The 26,304-nt window shown below is 53.2% G+C and overlaps 1 protein-coding gene across 1 annotated transcript in view; it reads right to left on the bottom strand.

Moving 5' to 3' along the window:
* The window catches only part of PDE2A (phosphodiesterase 2A), a 102,211-nt gene that overhangs the window by 62,310 nt on the left and 13,597 nt on the right, over positions 1 to 26,304 (bottom strand). The window contains exon 2 of the mRNA XM_049780258.1: positions 10,173 to 10,242. Within this exon, the coding sequence (XP_049636215.1) occupies positions 10,173 to 10,242 (70 nt within the window). The remainder of the gene's footprint in view (positions 1 to 10,172; positions 10,243 to 26,304) is intronic.

Genomic DNA, 26,304 nt, shown 5'->3' with positions numbered 1-26,304 from the left:
ATCCCCCAGAGGCAATCGAGAGCCCTTCTGTGGTTCTTGGGGAACCCAGCACCCAGGCAACATTGCCAGAAAGCCCTGTCATGGGGCTGGAGCAATAGTATAGTGCTTGCATTACACAAGGCCACTGGGTTCGATTCTCAGCACACTCTATAGTTCCCTGAGCACGCAGAGTGATTCCTTGAGCTAAGAGCCAGGAGTAACCCCTGAGCACCCCCTGGGTGTGGCAAGAAAAGCCAAAAATAAACAAAAACAAACAAAAAATAAAAATCCCATCCCTCTTAGGCCAGCCACCCTTCCCCGCCCCCACCCCTTTAACACAAGCACACCCCAGCTCGGACAGGCACAGGCGGCAGGATATTCTGAGCCTGGCTCCGTGCCCATCAGCTGCTGGCCGCCATGCCAGCCTGGCGCGGGCGCAGGGGCTGATTTGATTTGGCAGCTTCGGCAGCGGGTGGTGGAGAAGGGGAGTGGGATACGACTCCCTTGCCCGCTGCTAGAAAATAAACAGTCTCAGGCTCATAAGGACTGCCAGGGGGTGAGGGGGTAGACAGGCAGGCAGGTAGTGTCTGGGTCCCTGTCCTGGCACCCCTTTCCTCTTCTCACTGTGCCCTGGAGGCCTGCCCACGCCTGTTGGTATGACAGGGTCAGGAGAGGGTGGCAGGCACAGCACCTGGCGCGTGCATGCCTGTGGTGTGGCAGTGTGTCTGGCAGGCCCACATGTCCCTGTGCGCTGGTGTCATCACCCAACTCTGTCCTGTCTGCAACTGGGCCCATGTCAAGGCTGGGGGTCTGGAAATGGCTGTCTCCTGGGGGACTCTGATGTAAGGCCTGGGCCTCTGCTGACGACAGCCGGACCCAATTCTACGCAGGGCCCTGTGGACACTGGCTCTGTCTGTTCTAGACAGAGTCCGGACAGGAAATGACAAGGGAGCAAAGGGCCAAGATAAGTACCTAACCCCAGGGCTGTCCCTTTTGTCCCCGGGGCTGACCCTCTCCCCCACAACAAGCCTGAGTTTTCTTTTCCAGCCTCCTTTAGGGCCACCCATTGCGTTGTCCCAGGAACAGTTTCCTCCTTTCAAGATTCTCCAGCTGACTCTCAAGGCCTCCCCACCACCCGCTGACAAGCGCCTCATGCCTGCCTTAGAATGTCGGAAACATGTCAAAAGGGGCTCCCCTTCCCACCCACTACTCAGTCCAGCTCTCCCATCCCAGAGATCTGGACTCCATAATGTCTGCCAGCATGGGGAGGGGGGAGTGGAAAGCATGCAGTGAGGGAGGAAATCCAGGGGCTCTAATCCTGTGACCTCTGCTACTCTGCTGACAGCTCAGGGCGGGTGTGGTGAGAGCAGAACTCAGGCAGGACGATGTCCACTGACAGCGTTCAGATCAGGGCAGGGTGGAGCCCACTGTGGGGCAAATGCAGTGTCTCATCTAACACCGCCTCCCCCATTGTCTACTGCCCTCTGGGGGACCTCCAGGCTGGTCCACCCCCACAGCCACAGGAAACTGAGCCCCACCTGGTCTGGTGGCAAAGGAGGAGACACTCCAGGAGGGATCCAGGATTCAGTCGAACAGGAGAAAATTAGGGTCCTGCACTTAACGGCAGGAAGAAACCAGTGGAAGAAACTACCTCGGAGACCCTGGGGGTACAATGGGGGCTCTTGACTACAGGTTCTCTGGGGGCTCTTGACTACAGGTTCTCTAGGGGACTGTATGTCTGAGCACTGGGCAGTAGTGCTGAATAAACACTGAGAGGGAGCACCTCTTCCACTCTATGATCCAGGCAGGGCAGGTGTGCCAGGAGGGACAGAGATTCTGGGTGGTGAAGGAGAAGGGGCTATGGGCTCTAGAACACAGAGACCAGGCAGCTGGTGAGGGTGTCAGGTATGGGTACTGGGTGAAAGGTTCAGGGTGCAGGGCCAGGGCAGATTGCAGAGTGAAAGGTGTGGGGTACAGGTCTGAAGTGAGAGTGTGGGATGCAGAGAAGAGGCCTAGGGTGAGTGTGTGGGTGGGTGGGTGGGATAGGTAGAGGTTTGTTTGGGGGTATGGGTGTGGAGTGGGGCTAGGGTGCAGGGTGGCAGAGTGGGCTGGAATGGAGGTGTGGAGTAAAGGTGGGTGCAGATGTGGGCTGGGAGGTGCAAAGTATGGGGAGTGATAGGGTTAGGAGTGTGATAAAGTGTGAGCAGGGGTGATGGCGTGATGGAGTAAGAAGGGGATGCAGGTATGGGAGGGAGTGTGGGGTGTGGGGTGTGGGGTATGGGTGAGGGCTGGGGTATTGTGTGAGGAATGTGAGGTGGGGTGTGGGCTGAGATGGGTGTGCAGAGTATATCCCTGCTGGCCCTGCGCTCCTACTCCCAGGAATGAAGGGGTTGCGCCTTCCAAGCCAAACTGTGAGATTGAATTCCACACAGGCAGGCAGAGATGAGAGAAGGGACAGCAGAAAAGAGAGGTCCCACACACACACCTCTGGGAAGGGTAGCTGGGAAGGGGCTCAGACTGCACTGCACTAGAAGTTCTGAGGGATAGCAGGGCCTGTGGAAGGGGCAGGAGGAGAGCAAAGAGGTATCCTGATCCTTTCTCTGAGACCGGTACCTCTTTGGAATCAGAAGAAAGGGGACACTTGCAGGTAGAGGGGACCATGTATTTGCTACCAGGTTCTGCCACTGGACTGGGCCTCCGGCTTCAATGGCACCCCTGGGACAAGCTAGAGCACAATATCTCTATCAGAGGCCCTACACCCTGCTGTGGGCCCCAGAATACTCCCAGGGTACCAGGCAGAAATCCTGCCAGGACAGGAGCCTGGACAGCCAACAGGGACCCAGGGAGCAGGAACAGAAAGAAAACATGGTCAACTCCTTCCTCCTCCCACCTCATCTGTGCTCTCCTGACCTGCCACCCACCCTCAGTACCTCAGCACTGGGTCTGGGCAACACCCGGGGGCAAATGAGTGGTCTACAACAGGCTGGCGAGGTGGGCACCTGGCTTAGCGTTGGTCCTGGGCCTTCTGGTTTGGCCCTCCTTCCATAAGCCTTTCCCACTGCTCCCCACCCCAGTAAAAAACAGGGTCCAGATCACCTCAGCTACAAACAAGGAGGTGCTAAGGTATCAGGTGGAGGCCACATTGTCCCCCTGTCTACCTAGCTTCTGCCCCAGTGAGCTGCCTCACAGGGCCTCGTGGGCAGGGCTGAGTGTTTCTGCGTCCTGCAGGAAGTGCTCACGTCCTGTTTTCCCCCTCAGACTGGCTTGGTGGGGAAGGGGGGCGAGTGGGAGCAGTGCTGAGAGGCAGGACAGGGAGGGAAGGCGCTCCCCACTTCCCCTGGATGCAGGGAACCCTACCTAAGAAGCTCAGGGAGTGGCCGGATCCACAGCACCCACACACCAGCTGGCCCGTGCCCCCACTTCATGCCGCCACAGCCCCTCCTGCTGGGATGGTGGCAGCGCATTCCGCGCTGTCTCCATTGCCTCTCGTTATGTTTTTAATAACTGAACACTGACATTAACAAGGCAGGTGGCTGCAGCTCTTCCCAGCAGCCCCATTTAGAATCATTGAATCATCAAACCATCAAATCCTAGAATCCTGGATTCACAGAATGTCCATGCCTTTGGCTGCTGATGCCTCAGCATCTTCAAGGCACAGAATGTTGGGATCACAGCACCCAGCTCGCCCCACCCCCACACCTGAGCCAGGAATGGGGTGAGGGTGGGAAGCTAGCACCTCACAAATGGACCACAGCACAAAACCCTATACCCCCCAAGAGCTCTACCTTCTCTGGAAACACGTATTGCAACTTCCTCCCTTGCTAGGTGAGAAAATGCAGGTTCCCAAAAGACCTTGTGCAAGAGGACCAAGTGCGGGGATCAAGCCCTGAGATTGCAGGTTGAGCTGCCCAGTCAGCGGAAATGGGGCAACTCTGAGAAACACACCATGCAACTGGGGGTCATGCAGCCCTTCTCACTTCTGCTCACTTCCCTTCACAGTCCCTCCCTGACTCCTCCTGCTCCTCACTTCCAGGAGGCCCTGGAGCCTACACCTCAACTCTCTTACCTTCAACAGCTACAACTTCCTCTCCTGGTCTATCCCCAAATGAAGACCATAGATGGGGGAAGTGCAGGGATCACTCCCTCAGAGTAGGGACAGGCTTGCCAAATGCCACACACTAGGGGCCACAGAGGGGGTCAGGGGTGGACATGGGAGGGGTGTCCAGGGAAGGCAACTCCACACAGCAGTGGAAGCCCAGCCAAACTGGAGGCAGCTGCTTAGGGGGAGTGGCTGCCAACGTGGTGAGAAGGGCTATAGCTTCTGACTGATACTAGGACCATCATGTATGCTGAGCATTCTCATAAATTTACATTTTAACTCATTTTGGAAAGTGTAACGGCGTGCGATTTTTCCAGTTGAATTTTATTAAAGATCACATTTCACAGATTGTTTTAATTTTTGAATTCTGAAGACTCTGTTCAGGGTAGAGCCTCAGTCTCCCCACCCCCCCTCAGGCCCTGTCACAGATGAAAATGCAGTGCTCTGGAGGACTGGGGATAGCCTGTGGGATTCCTGGCCTGTGTATCTCGGGGCTTAGGACCCCCTACCAGAAGGCTTTCCTGAGACTGTGCCCCTCCTCTCCTTGTTTTCCTGGAATGCCCACCTGGGCAGAGACCAGTATCCCCTCTCCTTCCATCTTTCCGATAGGCAGTCTCCCCACTGCCCCCCTCATCAGCATTGTCAAGACTGCCCTGAACAGGCTGTGCTTCTCACCTCACCCTGTGGGGCCCCACAGCCCCACTTTCAACTCTTCTCCTCAGCTTGCTCACCCCTGGGAAAAGTCCAAGCTTTGCCATGGCTTCTAAGTCCTGTGCCATCTGGCCCTGCCAGCCTAGCCTCTTGATGCTGTACCTCCTGTCCCACCACCCCACTCCCGCAATTCAGTCACCAGGGATCAGGATCCAGCTCAGGGAGGGGACTCACTCCCCTTCCTCGGCCTGTGGCCAGCTGCTCATGCAGTAGCCTGTGTCTATACTCCCCATCCAGTCCTTATTCTGCTCCAGCTCTTAGCTCCCAGTTTAGAAGTTTTCTCCAGGGAGTTCTCCAACTTACCCCTCCCTCTGCTCTAAATCAGAGGCCCTGCTCTGCCCTACCGCGGCACCCTGTTTATCTGGCCACATTCTCCTAACACTCTTGGTTTTGGCCAGCAGCCCAAACCCATCTCATCACTTGCCCACCAGTAGCCCTGCCACAGGATAGAGGCATTGTTACTCCAACTTGGCTGTGTGTGTGTGTGTGTGTGTGTGTGTGTGTGTGTGTGTGTGTGTGTGTGTGTGTGTGATAGATTTCTTTTTTTTTTCAGGGAGCCACACCCAACAGTGCTCAGGGCTTAATCCTAGCTCTGCACTCAGTGATCACTCCTGGTGTTGCTCGGTGGATCATATATGGTGCTTGGTGCTGGGGATCAAACTCAGGTTGGTGCAAGGCAAGTGCTCTACCCACTGTACTATCTCTCCAGCCCCTGAATGGTAGATCTGTCTTTAAAAGCATTTTCAGGGGGCAAGGGTAACACCCAACAAGGCTATTCCTGGCTCTGTGCTCAGGATGACTATATGTGGTGCCAGGGATTCAAATTGGGGTCAGTGTGATGCAAGGCAAGAGTCTGAACCTATACTATATGTCTGTTCTGAATGGTAGATCTTTAAAGCTTCCATAGTGCTCACTCTACTCATGTTCTCTGCCAGGCATCACCTAATGGCACTGAGAAAAGACAGACATGTATGCTGTGTGTGGCAAAGACAGGCAAGGCTAGATTCTTTTAGGAGAAGACACTCCTTGTTCAGGGCAGGGGCCTGCCTGGAGGAGGCATCTAATAACCTCCAAGTGTCAGTCCTAAAAGAGCCCAGACTTAGTACCATCAAAGTCAACTATCAATGTGGACCAGAGTCTGCATCGAGGGAGAGTCAGAGGACAGGCCCAAGTGGGACATTGGGAGGGTATGGCAATATATTTGGGAAAGAGTTACTAGAGGAGGATACACTTCTAGCTTGTTTGGAGCAGAGAAGAACTTAAGAGATGCTCAAGATTTACTCCTTGTTCTGCACTCAGGAATCACTTACCAGCAGGGCTCGGAGACCAGATGGGGTGTCAGGGACAAATCCTGGCCATCCGTGTGCAAGGCAAGCACCCTACCCACCATACTATACCACCCTAGCTCTTCAGTTCCTTCACCCCTATAAGAACAGGGAATCAGGAAGAGAATGGGAAGAATAAGGATCCCATTGGTACCCTCTGCTGGACCGGGCAGGCTTAGAGAGTTAGGGTTGGCAGGGAGCAGGTCCCCAGCTGGGCTGGGAAGCATTTTCTGTCTCCTTGCCAGGGGGGTCATTAATAATCGTTTACCCGCCACAGGCAGAGTGGAAGCCAGCCAGAAGCCAAGATGTTGGGGCCAGAGCCCAGTCTGGTGGCAAGGAGTGCTGCTTCCCAAAGCCAACCTGGCCACCTCTCTGTTAACCCTGGACAAGCCACCCGACCTCTGGTCCCTGGTCATGCTGGTAAAGAAGGTCTAAAGAAAAGGCGGGGGACCAGAGAAAATGCTCAACAAGCTATTTTGCTTCCCATGCAGGAGGTTTGGGGTCAATCCTCCCAGGTCCACCTCGTCCCCCAAGCATTGAGCAGGGAGTAGCCCCCGGGTGTAGACCTAAATTCATAAAAAAATAAATTAATTAAAACCTGAATATCAAGGGGGCTGAAGCAATAGTACAGCAGATAGGGTATTTGCCTTGCACATGGTTGACCTGGGTTCAATTCTCGGCGTCTCATTTGGTCCCCTGAGCCCACCAGGAGTGATACAGAGCAACAAATAAGCCCTGAGCATGCTGATATGCCACCCAAAAAAAGATCAGACTACTCTAATTCCCCTCTACTTGCCTATGTCTTGCCTACCCTCTGGTTAGGTTAGGGACATCTGGTGACAGATTTGAGCCTCTGGACTACGGGGAGCCCACAAGGGGCTTGAGATAAGAGGGGGAGACCTGCTGGGTCTCTAAGGAGGTGGAACTGTGGCAGGAGCTCACAGGCCAGGTGCACAGCATGGAGGGGATGGACACACAGCAGGCAGGGTCATCTGCCCAGGACCTGGGGATGGACAGTACAACTGGGCTAGAAGGCACAGGAGTGAAAGCCCCCCGTAAGTCAATATTTAGCTACAGCTCTGACCCCACATTCAAAACCATGCTGTCTGGGGCCTCACCGGCTGCTTTCAGATTACTGAATGTGCTCATCTGCTTAACGAGACATTTGTGAAAGGACGTGGAACTTGAAAAGAGCTGTCTCAGAGATGACGATGATGGCAACAATGATGACAAAAAACCCAGTCAAAGATGGGGAAAAGTGAATGAAGGTTTGAGCAGGTGGGCGGCCCTGAAAGGTCAACTGAAGTCATAGCAATACTGCTGGGGAAGGACCAGTTCCCTTTAGACTCCTGTCTTGACATGGGCCAGAATTTTTCACAGTCCCAGGCCCGCCAAACAGTCCAGCCCTTCCTTCAACACCCAAAGAATTTTCTGGAATATGACACGGAAGCAGCTAACTTGTGAGACTCTATGCCTTCGGGCCCAAGTGTCTCTCGGTTTCTTGTTGGAGGAGCCACATAGAGAAAGGGCCCAGGCCAGACTGCTGAAGGGATACTGCTGATTGTTCAAAGGTCCTGGGGGAAATGGAAGCCAGGAATGACACTGGACCTCTCACGGGCCACTCACTCAAATGAACCCAACTCCCAGTCCAGCCCAAGGGGGGGGGGTTGTGAGGACAACACTAAGGACCCCTTCCCTTCATGGAGCACTGAGAAATGACAATAAACACAGTGACCCTGGACATGTGCATCCTCTCCCCAGCCCTGACAAACACCGGCCCCTGACACAAAACAGGCTGGGAGGAAAAGAACAAAGGTTCCTGGCTCACGACATCACCCGCCGCCCGCCTGTCCAGTGCCTGCTCCACCGGAAACGCCAGACAAAGGCCTTGGTCAGAGCAAGGGAGATGAAGGGCAAAGGGGAGAGTAGCCCAGCCCCAGGGGGTCATGGGAGAACGTCATTGGGCATCTCAGGGGACCTAACTGGAAGTGAAACAAGGACAGGAGGGCCACAGAGTCCTGCCAGCAAACATGTGGCACTTAGCAACATTGATGGGACAAACCAGCTGTATTCCACACCCCTAAACCACATATCTCATTCTCCTCGCAACTCCTCTCCCAAACACACTCTCACCTCAGGTTCTATAACTCCCTCAGACCAGACCCACACACAGAAAAGATTACACAATTCACATGTCACACAGAAAAGCTGCCCAGATCTTATACATACCTTGCACCTCACTTGTACTAGTCTGCCATTCCACACTCACATCCCGGCTGCAAACACACACAGTCGATTTCATTCAACACACACACATACACACACACACACACAAACACACACTCACACACACACACACCAGCCATAGCCCTTCACACAGGTCCTGGGAAATGTCTTAGGCAAACACACACAGTCGATTTCATTCAACACACACACACACACACACACACACACACACACACACACATACACACACACCAGCCACAGCCCTTCACACAGGTCCTGGGAGATGTCTTAGGCATGCCCAGGCAGTACCACCTCTTGGAGCCAGTCACTGGGGCCTAAACCCACAGGTCTCCCCCATCCCCACTTCCCTGAGCCAAGACACCACAAAACCTTTCCTCAGCCCCCTCTAGTGCCTCTTTTCCAGTACCACAGAAGCCAAGATCACACAACCACACACAATCCCCCGTGCAAGCTGGCCTGGCAACAACTCCACCACGGCAGCCACTCAAGTAGCCTACACACACACGATAGCCATGCCAGCAGCGACCCCTCTACAGCCACCCCACAATGGCCTTTCTAGCTGCGCACAGCTACGCCACACAGTCCTCACTGTAACCCCACACAAAGCCCTTGAAACACTTGTGCTCACAGTAACACATGCCTCACTCTATGACACAATACACAGCACATGCCCAGCACACGTCACCCAGCCTGTTCTGTGCAAACACAGACATCCTAGACTCCCTCCAATTCTGGACAGCCCCACCAGATGACAAAAATCAGGTTGCTGGCTGTCCCCTCACCCCAATCCTCCACAGCCCTGTTAAAATCAGCGGAGCAGGGAATAACATTATGAACCCCATTGCTTACCAGATCGCATCCCCTCATGCTTGATATTTGGGGCTGCTCATGTTTAACCCTTCAACTAACGCCTACACTGTGCCATGTCTGTGGGCTTCAACTGGCAACTTTGAACCTGCCTCTCCTCACCCCAGCAGAGGCAAGTATGAGGGGTAGGAGTGAACCCAGGGAAAGACCGTAGAACAAAGATAGAGACATAGAGGGAATGGGAGGAAGGTGGGCGTGTGGTCCACAGACAGACACACAGACAGGCTCAGAAAAAGCATCAATAAAGTGAGACCACCAAACCCCAAGAGAAACAGGGAAAGATGAGACAGATGAGAGAAGATTTGAGACCTTTCTACCAGAGAGAGGGGGGGAGAAGGTTAAGGGGTCCTGCAGAGAATGAGGTGGGGTGGAGGGCATTTGGACTCAGATCCCCAGGATTTGAGGGTCAGACCCTGGGGGTCTGAGTGCGAAGGAATCTGGAAGGAGGTGCAGCTGAGACTGTGAAGTGGAGGTTCACGTGCTTGGAGGAAGGCCCCAGTTCTGAGGTATGGTCCTGGTCAAGAGTTGGGGGCTCTGGTGTTCTAGGTGTGCCTGGAGCGAGAGATATCGCAGAGGAGCTGGGGGGCTGGGGGTCTTCCACTGTTTGGAGACTCCTGGGTTCCAGGCTTGAGCAGAACTCTGTGTGTGTGTATCGTGGATCCCATCATAGATGGGAAAGCAATGTTTGGGTGGAGTCCTGGGTGCCATGGGGGTTCAGATCTGGGGTGATGCTTGAGCTCCATCAATGCCATCCCAATCCAAGGAGTGGGGTGGGAGGGGTGGTTCCCAACTAGAGGAGGGGTCCCCAGTAAGGGGACCCGGAGAATAGGGGAGTGGGCTAAGAGCTCCTTAGAGGAGCCCACTGGGTAGGTACTCCCTTATCCCAATACCCTTCCCAGATCTCCGATGCGCGGCTTGGGGTGGGGTGGGGGGGGGCCTCCTACCTGCAAGCTGTCGGCGCATGGCTGCGGCGGCGGCGGCTCGTCCGGCTTGAGGAAGACCTGCTGGCCCCGCCTGAGGAATTGGACAACAGCGATGAGGATGTGGTGCAGCACCAGGACCATGCTCGCAGCCACCCTCCCGCCTGCCCGGCCGTGTCTCCGGCTGCCGCGCTCGGTCAGCGCGTCCGCAAAAAACGCTTCGCTGGGTCCGATCGAGTATGTCCAGCCCCGCCTCGGTCCCGCCCCTAGACCGCCCGGGCCCCGCCTGTCCTCCCGCTGCCCCGGACCGAGCTGCATGCGCGGTCGGGACCCCGGACCCCCCCCGACCACCACCACTTCACCCCACCACCGGCTCTCACTCCATTCTTGCGCCCCTCTCCAGAGTCCTCCCTTCTCCAGGAGTCCAGCCCGCTTTCAGGAGTCCACCAGGTTTGCTAAGCCCCTTCCTCGGGTCCCTCCTGTCGCTACTTAGCAGGAGGTGGTCTTTCGGGGTTCCTGATCACGGCCCCTCAATCTCCAGGGCCCCACTACCACGTGCCAAGCCTACGCCTGCACGCAGAGACCAGTCCTGAGTGGGGGTGGAGGGACCGGCCGGCCAAAGCGGGAGGAAGGGATGCGAGGGATCCTGGGTTTGCTCTTCCAGCAGGAAATAAAAAAGAAAAAGGGGGAGTCGGAGAAGTTTGGAAGGGGGGGGGTCGCTCCGTGACGGACCAAGTTGCAAGGGGTCAATTGCTAAAAATGCGCGTCTGGCACGCGCGCACCGGCCCCCGGGGCGCTAAGCTAACGGGCTAGCGCGCGCCGCTCTCGCGTGCGGGTAGGAACCCCGGGGGTCGCGCTGAGCAGGGTGGGCTGGGCAGCCGCTCGAGGGAGTCCTCGGGGGCCAGGCCTAGAGCACCCCTCACCCCACAACCAGGGTGCAGCTCCGAAGGGGGCAACCCGAGCTCCAGGAGCGTTATTTCTCCGCAGAGCCGCCTCTGGGCTTGGGTTCCTGCGGCAACCCTGGCGCTCCTGCGCCTCCTGCCGTCCGCGCAACGCAGCGCGCCGCGACCCTGTTTGCGGTCGGTCTGTCGACTTGGCCTTGGCGGAGACTGGGGTGTGTGTGTGGGGTCCTGGAGGTAAACTCCATGGGGTCTGGACGGCACCCCCCAAGTCTCCAGGCTTCACTAGGCGTGTCAGGAGTCGGCGGGAGGCTTTGGAGGAAGCGCTCGCTCGGGTCTGTCCAGACTGAAGGAGTGAATGGCTGCGTGACCTTGGTCAGATCCTCTTTGAAATTGTTGGGCCTCAGTTTCCCATCTTCTTCCCAGAACTGCAGGACAGCCCAATTCTATGCTCATGGGAGGGTAGACAGTAACCTTGACATTCTTTTATTTGTTATTTTATTTTTGGGTCATACCCGGCAGCGCACAGTGGAACTCCTGGCTCAGAAATCGCTCCTGGCAGGCTCGGGGGACCATATGGGACGCCGGGATTCGAACCACCGACCTTCTGCATGCAAGGCAAACGCCTTACCTCCATGCTATCTCTCCCGCCCCGAACCTTGAACCTTGAACCTTGAACCGCCCCGAACCTTCTGGCGGCGGCGTGTGCTCTAAATCCGCTCCATAGCCCTTGAAAGAAGGGGGGTTTTCTCTCTCTCTCTCTCTGTATCTCCCTCCCAGGGTGACTCAGTTAGCCCCTCTCCTCCCAGACTGATTCATCTGGGCGCATTTTCACTGGGGAATGATTTCCTCAATATTGAGTCACCCATCCCAGTTCTGGACATGGTCCAGGCACCTGGCATCCCGGCTGGGATGTATCCTGATTGTGTCCCCTGCACCGGGAAAGACAGTCTGTCTCTTTCTCCAGGGCAGCGGAAAAACTCGTTGTCCTTGATGACTTTCCACCACCAGCAGATTGCCCCCACTCCCATGTGCAGGACTTACCCTATTTGTTTGTTTGTCTGTTTGGGGGGCTGCTCAGGGCTTACTCCTGGCTCTGTACTCTGGGATCACTCCTGACAAAGTATAGGGTTCAACCCAGGGATCAACCCAGGTCAACCACATGCAAAGTAAGGGCCCTCCTGCTGGCTCCTATGGCTTCAGACTTTAGGATCCATTGTCTTTGGCCTCTTCTTTTCCAGCTTGGGCCTTCACCCCTTAAATATAAGCTTTCTGCTCTGACTCATCCTCATCTGCAGCCTCTATCCACCCTGGTCCCTCCTAATCCTTCCAACCTGCTTATCACTCAGGTCAGCCTACCTCTCAAAGTCTACCTTGCCCCTGAGTCTTCCTTCTTGCCTCTTTCCCGAGTTACATCCCAGAGGCAGAGCAGGAGCTCATAGGAGAGCAAGTAGTATGCCTATCACAAAGGCATCCCCACCAAGGACATCTTCAGACTCAGGGAAGTGCCCTACTTTTGGGCACTGTACAGAAATTCCATGGCAAGGATGTGTAAAGGAAGGTTCTAGTCCATGAAGGGCCTTTCTCCCCCTTTTAATTTTTTATTTTGTTTCATTTGGGGGACATACCTGGAGGTGTTCAGGGCTAACTTCTGGCTCCTATGCTCAGGGCTCACTCCTGATAGGACTTGGGGAACATATAGGGTACTGGAAATGGAACCTGGGTAAGCCACATACAAGACCAGCACCTTACCTGTTGTGCTCTCTTTACTATCTTTACTTGTTATTCTTGTGGCATTAATTTCCTTCTCTGGGAAAGGGGACGATCAATGTAGGAGCTATTATAAGAACTCAGACTGAATCCACAGTTCACAGGTCTTGGTAAATCTCAAGACCCAGATGGGCTCAATCCTGGACTAAGGATGAATCCTGGACTGGGGATGGAGCATAATTGTCCAGGAGGTGCCTATTATAATCATTAATCTGAGCCAATAGTCCTCAGGGAAAAATTTGAGGGGGTTCATTTGCTGGTTGAGGGGCCACACCTAGCAGGCTCAGGGATCATTTCTCATGGGGCTTAGGGTACCATGTATTCTACTAGCGATTGAACTGGGTCAACCACTCAGCCACGTACAAGGCAAATGCCCTACTGTTGTACAGTCTCTCTGGCCTGATTGGGATTTTTTTCTCCATGGGGAATGCCAGTCCTGACTGTGCTCAGGAATCATTCCTGGTTGAGCTTGGTGGACTGTATGGAATGCAAGATGAAGCCAAAACACCTTACCTATTATTGTCTCTCTAGTCTCAAAGGTGTTTCTTTCTTGTCTTCTTGTTGCTGCTCAATGGCTGGAGCACCAAGCACCTGCACTATTTCTCCCCAAACACAGAGAGAGGCATTCCACAACAACAATGCTGCAGACTTAAGCACTCCCCAGGGGGCAGGCATCTTACCCTGCTATACCCTTGCTGTGTGACTCTGGGCAGGTCACAATTCCTCTCTGGTCTCCATCTCTCCACCTGTGAGAGGCTGAACTCCATAAGCAAACTTCTTTCTTTGGAAGTTTGGATTAGCACTATGGCTTCCACATGTGGTTGGTGACATTCACTAGCCAGCCCTCCTTGAGGAAAGGCTGCTGAGGTTGCACAAGATGGGAAAGTGACAGGTCTTGCCCAAACTTCCATTAGGGAGGAACCTTTGTCCCTAAACTAGGACTCCTCCACTTCCCCAACTCTCTCTGGCTTGGTTTTGGGCTCCCAGCTCTATGCCCTAGGATTCTACGCTGGGTTATGCTAGAATCCATTTAAAAACACCTGTACCTGGGAAGCCTACCCCTGGGATCTTTGGAGGGGCTCCTCAATTGTCTCCAGAGCTGAGGGTCACTCCTGGCATTGTAGATCATCTGCTAGGTTCTTGGACCATGACCCCATACTTTTTGAGACCTGGTGGTCTTTGAAGGTCAAGTAGTGTAGAGATGGACTCTGGATCCTCACATGTGCAAGACCCTTTCAGCCTGCTCCCTAGACTCCTTGACACACTTCTGCTTGGTTTGGGTTCCTATTCATCAGTACTTAGGGACTACTTTCTGCTCTGTGCTTAGGAGGTACTGGCAACTGAACCAGGACTCCTGCATGTAAATCACATGATCAGGCTATTGACCTCTTTCCAGATACCACCACATACCTACTTTTTTTTATAATGATAATGATAACCCAAAATGATGAGTGTGTAACCCTGGGTTACACACTTCTCCCTACTATGGAACCTGGTTCCCTGCAAGGTTAAGGTTGGCCTCTAAACATGCCTCTGCTTGGGGATCTGTGTCACAGGAGTTTTCATATTTACCAGGAACTTAGACTTGCCTCACATTTGAGCTTCTCAAAGATGGTCTAAGGTATGATCTACTATTAGCTGGATTATAAATCACTTCCACACAGTCACAGAGCAGCTCGAAAGCAGTGGAGTCAAAGCTCAAGCCCAAGTCTCCTGGCTCCAATCTGCCTTAAATTCTCACATCCCCTCTTGAGAAAGGCAAGTCAGAAAAGTTAATCCCCCTGTTCTCTTTTCTCTGACACTGAGGAGTGTAATTTCCAGTCCCTACATCTTCTGCCTAGCTCTGTCATGAGGCAGCCCAGCATTCACTGTCCCTACCAGTGGATTCAGCAGTTCCTGACCCAGCTCTTCACTTACCTCCTCGCATCTCCCCACTGAAGTGCTACTTTGAGCTACCCAGTGGCCTACCTACCCCTGAGTAAGTATTCCCAGGTGACTGGGATGAACACTATATTCACTTGACCTCTGGTCCCATCCATGAAGCAAGCACTTAATTGTTCACCAGGACTGGACAGTAGCCTTGCCTTCTGGTGTCATATCCGGCTCCCACTTGAGCACCAGCATATCCTCCATAAACACCCCAAATCTACTCCTACTCCCATAACTCTCTGTCCTGCTGCTAGACACCTTCTAGTACCTGACACACATCTCTCCTTTGACTGCCATCAAGGTGAGCATCCTTAAAACTGAGCTGGCTCTACTCTGCTGTGGGACTTCAAGCAAAGCTCTGGCTGCTTCTGGCTTCAAATTGCTTGGCAGCTTCTTACGTTGGCCTGGTTTTCTTTCAGGGTTCAGGCAGCTTAGGGGTACTTACAGGTATTTCAGGGGAACCTAGATGGGCAGAAGGAGGCATGGGGGGCTGGAGAGATAGTGCAGTGGGTGCTTGCCTTGTATACATCTGGTTCAATCCCTGGTTCGATCCCTGACACTCCATATGGTCCTCCAAGAATGGCCAGGAAAGGGGCCGGAGAGATAGCATGGAGGTAGAGCATTTGCCTTGCATGCAGAAGGATGGTGGTTCAAATCCCGGCATCCCATATGGTCCCCCAAGCCTGCTAGGAGTGATTTCTGAGCGTAGAACCAGGAGTAATCCCTGAGCACTGCCGGGTGTGACCCAAAAAAACAAAAAAAAGGGGGGGGGGTCGGAGAGTTAGCACAGCGGCGTTTGCCTTGCAAGCAGCCGATCCAGGACCAAAGGTGGTTGGTTCGAATCCCGGTGTCCCATATGGTCCCCCGTGCCTGCCAGGAGCTATTTCTGAGCAGACAGCCAGGAGTAACCCTGAGTACCGCTGGGTGTGGCCCAAAAACCAAAAAAAAAAAAAGAATGGCCAGGAGTGATTCCTGCACACAAATCTAGGAGTGAGCCCTGAGCACTGCAGTGTGGTACCAAAGCAAAGAAGACTCTGTGTGTGGGATGTGCTCAGACACACCTTGAACAGGGGCTACTTGAGATCACTAGTCAGGTAGCCAACCATTTGCCAACTGTAGCCCCAGATGTGGATTGGTACCTGCAGAGAAGAATTGGGTCATAGGCAGGGTACAGGGGGCAATGAATTTGGTCTCTGGGAAAGCAAGTCTGCTCTGGACCCCCATCAGTGTCTCTGGTTGGGACAGTTACAGGTTGAGTTGAATGAAGGCCTAAGACTATGTAGGGAGAGTGGGTCCCATCCCAGGTCTACATAGATATCGGTCTTGTCTATAGCAGATGGCCTGCTCCAGGGTCTTACAGAGGGAAGGGAGCCTGCGGGCCTTGTATCATAACCCTGACAGTTCTCATCAGGGTTAAGACATTTAACTCCACAGAGTACTCACACTCTGGCACACCCAGGGACATGGCATCTGCTCCTTACCATCTTCTCACCTCAGGATGCTCCCTTCCTATAAGACTGTGCCAGCCTGCAGCAAGCACAGCACACATTGGTACACACACTCAGGCATGCATATTCTTGCACACAGGCATAAGCACAGGCAAACACATGCAGTCATACAGGTATGTACATGTGTGCATATCCACACACACTCCACACTCATTCACACAGAATTTGTGCACATCCCTTCACTCCCATCGTTCACACACATACAAAGACATCCTCACACTCTTGCTCACATGACTTCAGTACATAGAGGCCCAGGTAGGTACACCTGCCCCAGAGCCTCTTCCAGGAACCATGTTGTCCCCTCCCCCCAAAGCCCATAGTGGGGATCGTCACCTTCTCGGGTAAAGTCAGACTTTGCCCAAATCTAACTAGACCTCACTCACAACCCTGTGAGTCCTCACTGCCTGTGACAAAGCTGGAGCCCTGGTCCCCACCTTTCAGGCCCTCAATGCTCCTGCCGTGCCATGTGCAGGGTCGAGAGCTAGAGCCAGGAATAGAACACTGGACGAATCCAGGATAGATGAATGCAAAACCAGAGCCCAGAGCTGGTGGATAAAGGAGGGAGAAAAGATCTTAGCATGATCTGCCCACTTTCCTTGCTGAATTCCTGTGCTAATCCTGCTCCAGAAGGCCTCACGCTGCATCCATCATTGGCTCTAATTCCCCGAACACCCCCACATGCACACATGTAGACAAACATATATATATATATATATATCTATGTGCATAACGGTGAGCACATGAGCATGTACACACACACACACACACACACACACACACTGCTCAGAGCTGAACCCATGAGGGATACTAAGAAAAGAAAATCTAAGCAACAGGGATCAAGGTCCATGTTCTGCAAACTGCCTCCCAACCGAGAGAGTCACACAGAAAAGCCCAGTCTGTGGGGCTTTGGAGCTTCCCAGAACTCCTGGAGTGCATGTTCTAAGAACATCAGAGTCTCTATTACGGGTTCCATTATTTGAAGAATCTGTTTCTTAAACTCAGTGAATGCCAGAGCCTGGTGGATGTCAGAGCTTCCGATTCCAGCCTTCTTTTATTCCAACTTCCTGAGTGGCCCCTCTGTGGGGGTGGTCTGCAGGCTTGAGTTCGGGGAATGTAGGGACATGGCTCCTGCATGCATAGCCAGCCCCTGCCTTTGTGTTTACACCAGCACCTCCCCCTCCTCCTGTCCTCCCTCTCCTCAAATGCAATCTTCAACTTTATATATTTTTGGTTGGGGGGCCACATCCAGTCGTGCTCAGGAGTTACTCCTTCTCTATGCTCAGAAATTACTCCTGGCAGGCTCCACATGGGATGCTGAGGATCAAACCCGTGTCAGCAAATGCCCTACCAGCTGTGCTATAGCTCAGGCCCCTCTTTGACCTCTTTTCGTTAAAGAAGAAGGATGGAAAGATTGTGTGCCCATGTTCACAATCTCTATCACCCACCAGTAGCTCTCTGCGTTTAATCCTCTGTCATCACAATGATTTTACACTTGACAAAACTAAGGGCAGGAGGTCATTTGGCTCAAGTCCCACAGCTACTACAGCCACCCAAAACGGCCCCTTGCTAACGAACCCTTGTGTGTGCTTTCAGCAGGGGTCGCCCCTCCAGGCTTCAGGACCACCCCCTCCTTCCATCCCAGCGGGTCCCCAAGCACCAGGAGGCGGAGATTGTGGCCTCCTCTCCTCGTTCTCTCTCCTCCCCAAGCTGCTAGCGGCCCTGCTTTCTGTTTTGATTGATCGGGAAGGCCCTGGATCCGGGAGTCGCGGCGTCTGTTTCTAAGCAGCCGTTGCTATGGAAGCCAGGTGCTATCAGCCCCAAGCCTAGCAACGGCAGAGGTGTGGTGTGAGGCTGGCGCGAGAGCGGGGACGGACCCCTCGCTTCTGCAGGCTTCGGGTCTTGACCTGATGCCCCACCCGGGAGGCAGCGGGCAGAGGGGGGCGGCCCCGCTATCACGCTGGGAGCCAGAGATCCTGAGAACCAGAGAGAGAATCCAGAGACGGTGAAGACAGAGCCTGGAAGCTTTAGAGAGGAGACAAACTAGAGGGACCCTTGGGGGAGGAAGATTCACTCCCACCTGAGGGAGGAAGGGGGCATCCATGAGCACTGGAGAAAGTCCTAGGGGAGAGAATTAGTCCTAGGAGAAGGCAAGAGGCAACTAATGAGAACAAGATGGGGGGTTGAGGGGGCACTCTCAGCGGAGGGGGACAGACCACAGCTGAGATAAGTCCCCCAGGCGCTAGGCCACAGAGGCCCAGAGGTCCTAAGCGGCCTGGGTATCACTGAAACAGAGATTCGGATCGAAGATTGCCTGTGTCTCACCCCCAGAGACAGCAAACAGCCGCATGCAGCAGGGTTTAGGCCTTGGAATCGAAGCCCAGCACTCCTCCCCACCCCACTCCACCCCATCCCCATCTCCACCCCACCCCGCAAACCTAGGACTGCCATCCCATAGCACAGAGAGGCACACGTGTCCCCTCCACCAGAACGACTGAGATGATAGCGCCTAAGACAGGACTCCCTTTACTTCTCCCTCAATTTACTTCCCTGTGAGGGGGTGCCAGAGCCCCCAAAGTGAGCAGACAGCATCAGGTAGAGAGCTCAGCATCTGTGGGGAAGCCACGGTAGCCAGCCTCATTGGGGAACAAGGAAAGGCAGACATGTATTGGGTGAATATCTTTTTTATTTTTTATTTTTTCGTTTTTGGGTCACACCCGGCGGTGCTCAGGGGTTACTCCTGGCTGTCTGCTCAGAAATAGCTCCTGGCAGGCACGGGGGACCATATGGGACACCGGGATTCGAACCAACCACCTTTGGTCCTGGATTGGCTGCTTGCAAGGCAAACGCCGCTGTGCTATCTCTCCGGCCCGGTGAATATCATTTAACTAACTTATAGATATGATTGAATCACCCCCCTCCCCCCGGCAGAATGAGGGCCTACATATGCCCTTAACTCGAGGCTTGAATCCAGTGCAAGCTGAGGCTTACAGGGCATGAAGCCTCTGGGGAACAGATCTCAACCTTGCCTGGGTCTCTGCTGCCCCCAGAATCTTACATCCCTATGTCAGGCGCTTGGTTAGACTGTCAGGTACTAATCTCTTGCTCAGTGCTTAGTGTTCTTGGGATGTTCACACTGCCAGCAGCACCTCACAGCCGCCTCCAGAGCTCACGTGCTCTCAGAGACGCCCCAGCTTCCCTCAGCAGCCTCACTTACTCCAGGATCCTAAGGCAGGAATGAAACAAAAGACAATCCCCAAAGGTGATGGCATCTGTTGTTCTTGCATCCTCTTGGGGCTGGCCCCAACCTGCACGGTTTCTGACCCCAGCCCCCCCACCCCTGCAGAGTAGCCCTCTCAGTGCCCATCCCATATTTTTGGGGGACACCAGGGTAGACCTCAACAGCAGGTACACATATGTCTGAGAACCAGGAGTTAGAATGTGGAGTCTGCCTTGGTGTGGTGGAGGCAGTGTGGGGAGAGGGGAAGAGGAAGCAGGCAAGAGGGAGGTGGAGGCTACTGCACTAGAGTCTGGGCCTCTCTGGACCTGAGCCATAGCCTAGAAAATCGACCCATGCTCCCCTGGGACCCCATTCCTGGAAGGTGATAATGCTGCTGGTCTGATCGATGGCTCTACAGTTTCCCAGCCCCCTCTCACCATCGCTGCCTGGAGGCTGCCTCTTCCATGCAGTCCCTAGCTGGTCTGGCAGGCCATGTCAGAGATCTCTCTGGGGCTCCTAAAAAAGGCTCATGTTTGTGCATGGATGTGTGAGCTCGCGTGGACACACATAGGGCAAGTCAGCAGGGTGGAGGAGCTGCAAATGCAAGCTGTGAGCATGACAAATCTGGGTGCAAATCCTGGTACCTTATTCCCTCCCTAAGTGACACCCAGAAGTCACTGAGCCTCTCAGAACCTGTTTCCCAATCTGCACCCTGAAGAGGCCTATGGCTTCTCACTAACAAGCAAGATCAATCAGAGGAGCTGGCACAACGCTGGGTGCATGGCATGTTGGTGACACGTGAAGGTTCTAATTCCTGTCACTGTGAGTGTATGCATGTGTGTGTGTGTGTGTGTCCTGTGCACATGCACATGTTCAGCCACCCTGGGTGACCCCGCATGGTTACGTCCTGGCCCTGACTCCCCAAAGATGGGGGCTAAGGTCCCACTCTGAGCTCTACCTCAGAAAAAGAGGACCTGCTCTACACACACCCTTCCCCAAAGCCACCTGTGCCAGGCGAGGTGATGTGGGGTGATGGATGGCTTGGCAGCCACCGGGCAGGCTGGTGATTAGAGGCTCACAGTCTGGCATTCGGGGAGGCCAGGAGGGGGCCCCACCGCCAGCATCCATCAAAGCCAGCAGGCCTGGGCAATGCACAGCAGGCTGGAAGCGAGGCAATGGTACTGCTGCGAGGAGGGAAATATAGGCAAGCAGAGTGTTGGGCAGCCCTGCTAAGGATCTTTAGTCCCCAGAAAGAGTTGTCATTACCACAGAAGCCTTGTCTTCACCAGAACAATGGGTTACACTGGTATATACCGCAGCTCCAGGCAGAATCCTTGGGACCAGGGGCCTTAGGGGTCCCCTTGTCTCCTAAGGGAGTGGAGTAAGGGCCTGTGGTAGAGTGAGCTGGATGCCCCAAGATCTACATCAGCATCCACAACTCTTTTTGTTCGTTTGTTTTGGGGTAACACCTGATAGTTCTCAGGGTTTACTCCTGGCTCTGTGTTCATGAGTGACTCCTGATAGCTAAGGTACTGAAATCCGGAGACACCTCAGGTCATCCTGACTTGACATAAGATATGTGCTAACACCAAGATCTCCAATTACTGATATCTGACAGGGAAACTGGGATTGAGGAGAACCTTTCCTGGGACCTTGAAGAAATACTTTTAGTATACCTGGAGCCTGTAGTTGATTTTATGGCAGGATGCTTCGTGGGTAGGGATACCCAGTTTTTAGGTCAAAATTATTTTTCTATTTTTCCAACTTTTGCTGTGTCTATGAAAAATGTTGCCAATCTTTAAATCTTTTAGTTAGAGGCATGCGCCCTTTTCCTAGAATCTCGGGATGAAAATTACTGTTTTACCTCATCTTTATGCATTTTTCTATAGTCAATTAGAGGTAGATATTGAATTAACCAGGTCCCCCTATTATCCACTCCAGAGGGTGGTCAGGATTCTTCCTAATAAAAATCCTGGGTCTAGGAAAAGGCTCTCTTGCCTTTCCTGTTTTCCTCCACTGAACTCTCTACTTCTTAGGAGCAGAAGGCTTGAATGTTGGAATTTCTGAATCCATTTCACCCCCTTCAGTGTGTGTGGGTTATTTCCTGCACATCAGCATTTGCACCTGATCATGTCTCTCCAATGTCCTGGTCTTGAAACATGAGGATTCCATCACAAGGTACCATATGGGGTACCAGAGATTGAACCTGGGCTGGCTGTGTGCAAGGCAAATACTTTACCTGCTATACTGTTGCACCAGTTCTATATCCATTTCTGATCTGAACCCCCTTAGCCAAGTTTTCCCTGGTTCTTGGAGTACCCACTCCACTAACACCATCTGCATGCCAGGACTATCACTCCATCTGACAGAGATCTGCCTATGCAAATCCCACTGATTCAGAGCAAAGCCCCCTGTCCCTGGACCAATATCCCCACCCCAGCTTGTGGAAGTATCGCTTCAGGATTAGTTCTGGACTAACAGTCTGGGGCAGGAGGTCCTAGCTAGAGCTTGGAGTGTGCGGCCTTGCAGGGTAGAACAAGTCCCTGTGCCTCTCCGGGCCTCCATTTTCCCATCTCTAAAACCAAACCACAGTAGAAGCTTCAGGAGCTTTGCACTCCCTCTCTGGCCAGCAGGCCCCAGCTGACAGACCCCACCCAGAAGGCTTCTCTCATTCCCCCTACACCCAGACTACTCAGGATTCTGCCTCTCTCCAGTCCACTTGATCTCGGCTGGGGGTCTCTATATCTCCACTGGAAACCCTCCCTGCTCCTCCTCACTCACAGTTAGACCAGAATTCCCACTTCTGCAGAGCCATAGGTACACACCAGACCCACCTGCAGAGGTCCCCTCTCCCCATGTATTTTCTGGGCCCCACTAGGTTCGTTCTCACTAAGAGCTGCAAAGGTTGAAGGCCAGGCTGGGGAAGAGAAGTTTAGGGGCTCACACAGGGATAAAGCCCTGGGGAAAAATGGAAGGAAAGGGGGAGGAACTGAGGAGTGGAGAGAGAGAGAGAGAGAGAGAGAGAGAGAGAGAGAGAGAGAGAGAGAGAGAGAGAGAGAAGTGGGAAGGAGGGAAACATCTATTCCCCGCTCCCAGGTCCTTTGAATTAAGGGCAATATTGCCTGCCCCATGCCCTGACTCCTGTCCCTTCCCCATTCCCCACTGCCCCACATTTCCCTTTGGGCCTCAACCTCTGTCACCAAGACCCAGAGCCAAATGGGGGGTGTCTGGCCTCTGCCACGGAGCCCCCATCAGGAGGCCAAGCACTTGCTGGTCGTCATAGCAATGCAGAGATGCTGTCATCGCTAATTCATCACTAGGGCCATGGGAGGTCAGAGGTGTGAGGAAGGCTGGTGGGAGCTGATCTAAGTGGCCTCTGGGGACATGAGTCTTGGGGGAGGGTCGGGGATGACTCCAGCCCCATATCCTTCTGGATCCTCTCCTGGGCCTTCACCCATGGAGGGAGGGAGGCTGTGCTCTGTCCTTCCTCAATATCCTGTGCTCTGTCCAACTGCAGAGATGGATTCTGTGGAAGCTGAGGGGAAACAGAGAGCTGGAACTCAGGCTCTGCCTGCCCCATAGAGGCAGTAATCCCTCCTCAGGTTACAGGATAGAAAAGGTGTGGAAAATAGGAATGGGAAATAAGCCTGAGGGATCCCCTTTCAGGAAACCTACAGTTCCAGGTTTGTTTGATAGAGGCTGAGCAGCTCTTCTCCACTTAAACCCTCACAGGTGAACCCACCTTTCTTCTTGGAACCCCTTCAGGATGTCCCACCTCTGGGTTGCTCCTGTCCCCCCACTGTGAACCTCCAGATATGGTGGGTGGGTCTGGGCCTCCCCTGCCAGTTACGTGCAAGGGTCAAAATACCAAGATAATAGAACCACACCCATCACTGCTGCTGTAACTGTGCAGCATCTGGAGCACTTTCTGGCCTGTCTGAAGAGCCAACCACCTTTCCTCTGTTGAAAAACACCTGCTCCTCCTCTGTTGTTGGCAGGAGAAAGGCCAGCCAGTGCACCTGCAAGGGCATCCCTGCCCTCTTCTCACTATGTTCTCCACTCACAATAATTCAGGACAAGGAGCCCATCTGGAGCAGGAGAATGCAGATGAGACTGGTTACAGGATGTGCTCATGTGCCTTTATTTGCCACCCCATGAAATTCGCTGGTAACACATAGTCAACAGAACCACCTCACTCCTTTTCTTTTGGAGAAATCAGATCCAGGCTTTGCTTTACACAAGTTATCCCACCGGATCCCTATGATCCATTGGAAGGTGGTTCTTATTTCCACTGAATGGTGCAAGAAATGGTGGGGTGGTCAAGGAAGCTAGCTAGGCCCACACAGCTCCCTAGAAGTGAAGACGGACATCAAACCCAGAATAGGGCCCCGATTCTCATTCCTGGTCTCTTCCTGTGGTGAGGTGGGGTCAGCAATCTCAGCCTGCCTTCTGGGCTTCTGGGAGTTCCAGTTTACCTGCCCAGTTCTCCAGGAAGTCCCTGCAGAGTGGTCCTGGGGTTTGACCTGACTCACTCCCGCTGCTGCTCTGACCTGGCCTTATCTGTGGAGGCCCGGGGGTGGGGATCAACTTTCATCTCTTTGCAGACACCTGGGGTGCTTCCATGAGCTCCCAGTCTGTTCTCCACCCCCAGCTCGCACTGAGGCCTCCCTCCACAGGAGGGAGCGAGGTGTGTGCTCTAAAAATACCTTAATCCCTCCCTGCTTGCGCTCTAATTAAGCTGAGTGAGTCACTACTTTAAGTAATTTATTGCTAGTTACATAATTGCTTTAATATTTGGTTCTAGAACTGGGGAACAAAAGTGTCCCCTTCTTTTCAGGGAATTGCTCATCAAAATAGGGATTTATGGCCTCTGGCAGGGAGAAGACAAGGGGGAAGAGTGAAGCTGATTGAGGACCACACTTGAGTCTGGGGTGACAGACAGCAAATGACACTAGGGCCACAGAGCACCCTGGTCCAGAGATATGAGCCTCGCTCTTCCTTGAGGTCACCTCCTCCAGCTGGCTAGCCCAGGGGGTGTGGCCTGATAATAAGGGAGTGTAGCCTGAGCATGCTGGGCCTCTTTGACTCCACTGTTCTGCCATTTCTTGGGCACCATGCCCAGGGAGACCAACAGATTTAACCTCCTTGCAGTATGTCAAGAAAACCCACGACCTCTCACATCCTTGCAATATATTCCCCCCCAAAACAGAACTGAGGACTAATGCCAAAGGCACAAAGGGAGTTTGAGGGGATGACAAGATTCTTTTCTTTATGAAAATGATGGTAACCTGACCACATCTATTGACCAGAATGCATTGACTGATATGCTAAAGAAAGGTGATGTTATTGTATGTAAATTTAAAAACATAAGACATGTAAAAATATCTTAATGATTTTAAAAGAAAGACGCCACAGCTCTGTCTTCTGCCCCCTCCCAACACAGCCCAGGTTCAAACCCAGCAGCTGGGGAGGGGGTTGCAGAGCAGATATTCAGGCAGCCAAGGTCTGTTTCCCTTGGGAGAGCAACCCCTCCTGCCCCACAAGTGTCCCTGATCCATCAGCTGTGCCCCTACTTGCAGGAGTGAGCTGCTGATGCCTGACCCTGACCACTGGTCTCAGTTCATCCTCCGCTGTTCTCATCCTTCATTACAGAGGAAGAAATAAAGGTGGCAGCACTCGCTCTGGTCCTGCAGCTAAGCAACAGTGGAGCTGAGAGTCAAACCTGGAGCTAGCCCGAAGCTGGCATTCACAGGGAGCACACAGTACTTACGCCTCTTTCACCCAGGCCTCAAACAACACGGAGTTAGGAGGTCAGGACACTGGGCCTGCCTCCAATCCCGGGCCTGAAATAATGGGCCTCCCCCCAGATCTCAAAGTAAGAGGCAGATGCACCCCAACAGAGAAGCCAAGTGAGAGTGTGGGCACCGAAGAGAGTGGGGGGCAGGGCTGGCTCAGGAAGGAGGGAACTGGGTCAGGCAGTGAGCCTGGAATAAACACCCAAGAAATGAAGCACAGCCTGAGAAAAGGAAGCAGAGGGCAGACTCCAGCCTGAGAGACAAAAGTCTATGCAGACCTCAAGCAGCCTGGGCACAAACACCCCACCACACACTTGACTATATAAGATCCACCACATTTACCACCAAGTTGCAATGCCAGCTCACCACCCTAAAGGCCTCTCTTTTATCCATGACCCTTTCTTTTGCTAACCACCATAGTTTTCTCTGAGTGTAGAGAATAGTTTTAAGTTTTGCTAGTGTGTTTGCTTTAGTTATTTATATTCCACAAGTGAAACCATCCAGTATGTGTCTTTTACTTACTTATTTCACTTAGCACAATCATAATCACTTCAAGTTCCTTCCATTTTGTCCTAAAGAGCACAATTTAATCTGAGTTTTAAAGGAAGAGTGGTGTTCTAATCAGCCGCATTTCATAACTTCTTTTTTGAATAGTTACTAATCTAGGGGCACTTGGGCTTATTCCATTGTTTTGGCTGGGCTATTCTGAATAATGTTTATTTGAATGTTGACATGCGGATTTCTTTTTGAATTAGTATTCTTGTATCCTACAGAGTTGCCCTGTCTTGGCCCTAATTGTCAACTCATGGCCATAGTCATCCTCACTAGGCACAAGTTTGCCTGGGAAAGGCTACTATGGTTGTAGATCAGGGAGGGTGAGCAAGGTAGAGTGATAAGAAGTTGCCAGGGGCCCAGAGATAGCATGGAGGTAAGGTGTTTGCCTTTCATGTAGAAGGTCATTGGTTCAAATCCCGGTGTCCCATATGGTCCCCCGTGCCTGCCAGGAGCGATTTCTGAGCGTGGAGCCAAGAGTAACCC

This window comes from Suncus etruscus, chromosome 9 (genome assembly GCF_024139225.1).
Source record: "Suncus etruscus isolate mSunEtr1 chromosome 9, mSunEtr1.pri.cur, whole genome shotgun sequence".
In the NCBI taxonomy this organism is placed as follows: Eukaryota; Metazoa; Chordata; class Mammalia; order Eulipotyphla; family Soricidae; genus Suncus; species Suncus etruscus.
Note: the sequence above shows the minus strand (reverse complement) of the source record. Positions and strands in the feature narration are given on the sequence as shown.